The 1,847-nt window shown below is 49.4% G+C and overlaps 1 protein-coding gene across 1 annotated transcript in view; it reads left to right on the forward strand.

Annotated features, from left to right (window-relative positions):
- ERO1A (endoplasmic reticulum oxidoreductase 1 alpha) overlaps positions 1–1,847 on the forward strand; it is a 16,377-nt gene that overhangs the window by 8,552 nt on the left and 5,978 nt on the right. The window contains exons 6-8 of the mRNA XM_017738847.1: positions 14–87; positions 769–889; positions 1,283–1,320. Coding sequence (XP_017594336.1) covers positions 14–87; positions 769–889; positions 1,283–1,320 — 233 coding nt within the window. The remainder of the gene's footprint in view (positions 1–13; positions 88–768; positions 890–1,282; positions 1,321–1,847) is intronic.

Raw genomic sequence — 1,847 nt, forward strand, 5'->3', positions numbered from 1 at the left:
ACGGTTTTTGCAGCACAGAAACCCGGCAGGCAGTGCTGCAGTGGACACAGCACGACGACTCCTCAGACAGCTTCTGTGAGGCTGATGGTACGGGCACCTGGGAGAGCTGGCAAGGCTTGGAAAAGCATTTAAGCACTTCTGCAGAACTTAAAATCATGGAATGGTTTGGGTTGGAAGGGACCTTAAAGTTCATCCAGTGCAACCCCTGCCATGGGCAGGGACACCTTCCACTGTCCCAGGCTGCTCCAAGCCCCAATGTCCAGCCTGGCCTTGGACACTGCCAGGGATCCAGGGGCAGCCACAGCTGCTCTGGGTACCCTGTGCCTCCCCACCCTCATTGGGAACAATTCCTTCCCAATATCCCACCTAAATTTCTCCTCTGTCAGTGGGAAGCCATCCCCCCTTCTCCTGTCCCTACAGTTCCTGAGGTAGAGCTCCTCTCTGGCCTCCCTGTTGCCTCTTTGGATCCTGGAATGTTGCTGTGAGGTCTCTACACAACCTCCTCTTCTCCAGACTGAACAGCCCCAATTTCCAGGCCAAGGTGTAATATTTCAGCAAACCTGGATCATAAATAGCATTTCTGCTCTTTTCCACTCTCCTGACCTCCGTGTTTTGAAAATAATACCCACATATTTCTGATAAAGCTTCCTTGCTGCTCAGGACCTTGCTGTGTTTAGCAAGGTGGGGAAGAGGTGGCTGGATCAGCCTTGGGAAATGTCATTTTCCCTCAGAAAATCCTTGTCACTGACCCAGCACTCTGCTTCACAGACATCCATTCTCCTGATGCTGAGTACGTGGATTTACTCCTGAATCCAGAACGTTACACTGGCTACAAGGGGCCGGATGCCTGGAAAATTTGGAACAGTATTTATGAAGAAAACTGCTTCAAGTAGGTGCTTTGGGGGACAAGTTCCAGGAGCCTGAGGGTGCTGATTTCTGCAGAGGGGCAGAAATGAATCCTCATCCTCTTGTCTTTGCTCCAGTGCCTGCACCAGGGTGGGATCCACCAGGGACAAATCATGTGGCTGTCCCAAAGGAAGATATTTGAGTTTTCCTGCCTGTTTTTCTAAAGAAGAAAACATCAGCAAAACTCCACAGAAACTCCCATTTTGCTCTATCCTTTCCCTTCCTGAGTCAAGCTAAAGCACAGAAGGGGTTTTTAGATCCCCTCAGGCTGTTTGACTGCAGAAGTAACTACTTCTGCTCTGCTCTGTTGGTGCACACAAGGAGACAGTAACTTATTTACATATCTCATTTAAATGATATTTTTTTCCCCTCCTAGGCCTCAGAATGTAAAAAGACCTTTGGCATCTGGCAGAGGTGAGTCATTTATTTATCTCACTAAGTGGGTTAGTAGTGAACTGATCCCAGCTCCAGGAACCGTAAATGTTCTCTGGGCTCCTTCTTCTGCTGGATGAGAAATATCCTGCAGCTCTTGACCAAGTGTAGAATTTCATGGCACCTGGAAGTGGGTTTTTCTAGCATCCACTGTGGAAAAAGAATGTCTGATCTTCCAGTCCTGGAAAAAATGTGAATTTGGGAGGGACTGTGAGCAGGGCTGACCCCTGAGCTCTCACTGGGTCCCTGGTGTCTGTACTTGGCACTGCCAAACCATCTGTGACAGACTGAAATGAGAACCTGGCTGGGATCCTCCATGGAAACCACCCAGGAGGAGAAGCTCTGCCCTGGAGCCAAGGCCAGGCAGTGTAAATGAAAGTAGGGAAGGGGTTTGGAAACATGAGAACATCATCAACCTCCAGCAGTACCCTCTGCCATGATCTCCTCATTTTCCCCTAAATTATGGAGGTTTTTACCCCCCTCCTTTGACCCTGGTGCAAAGGAGTGGC

This window comes from Corvus brachyrhynchos, unplaced genomic scaffold (assembly GCF_000691975.1).
Source record: "Corvus brachyrhynchos isolate BGI_N302 unplaced genomic scaffold, ASM69197v1 scaffold245, whole genome shotgun sequence".
NCBI classification, from domain to species: Eukaryota; Metazoa; Chordata; class Aves; order Passeriformes; family Corvidae; genus Corvus; species Corvus brachyrhynchos.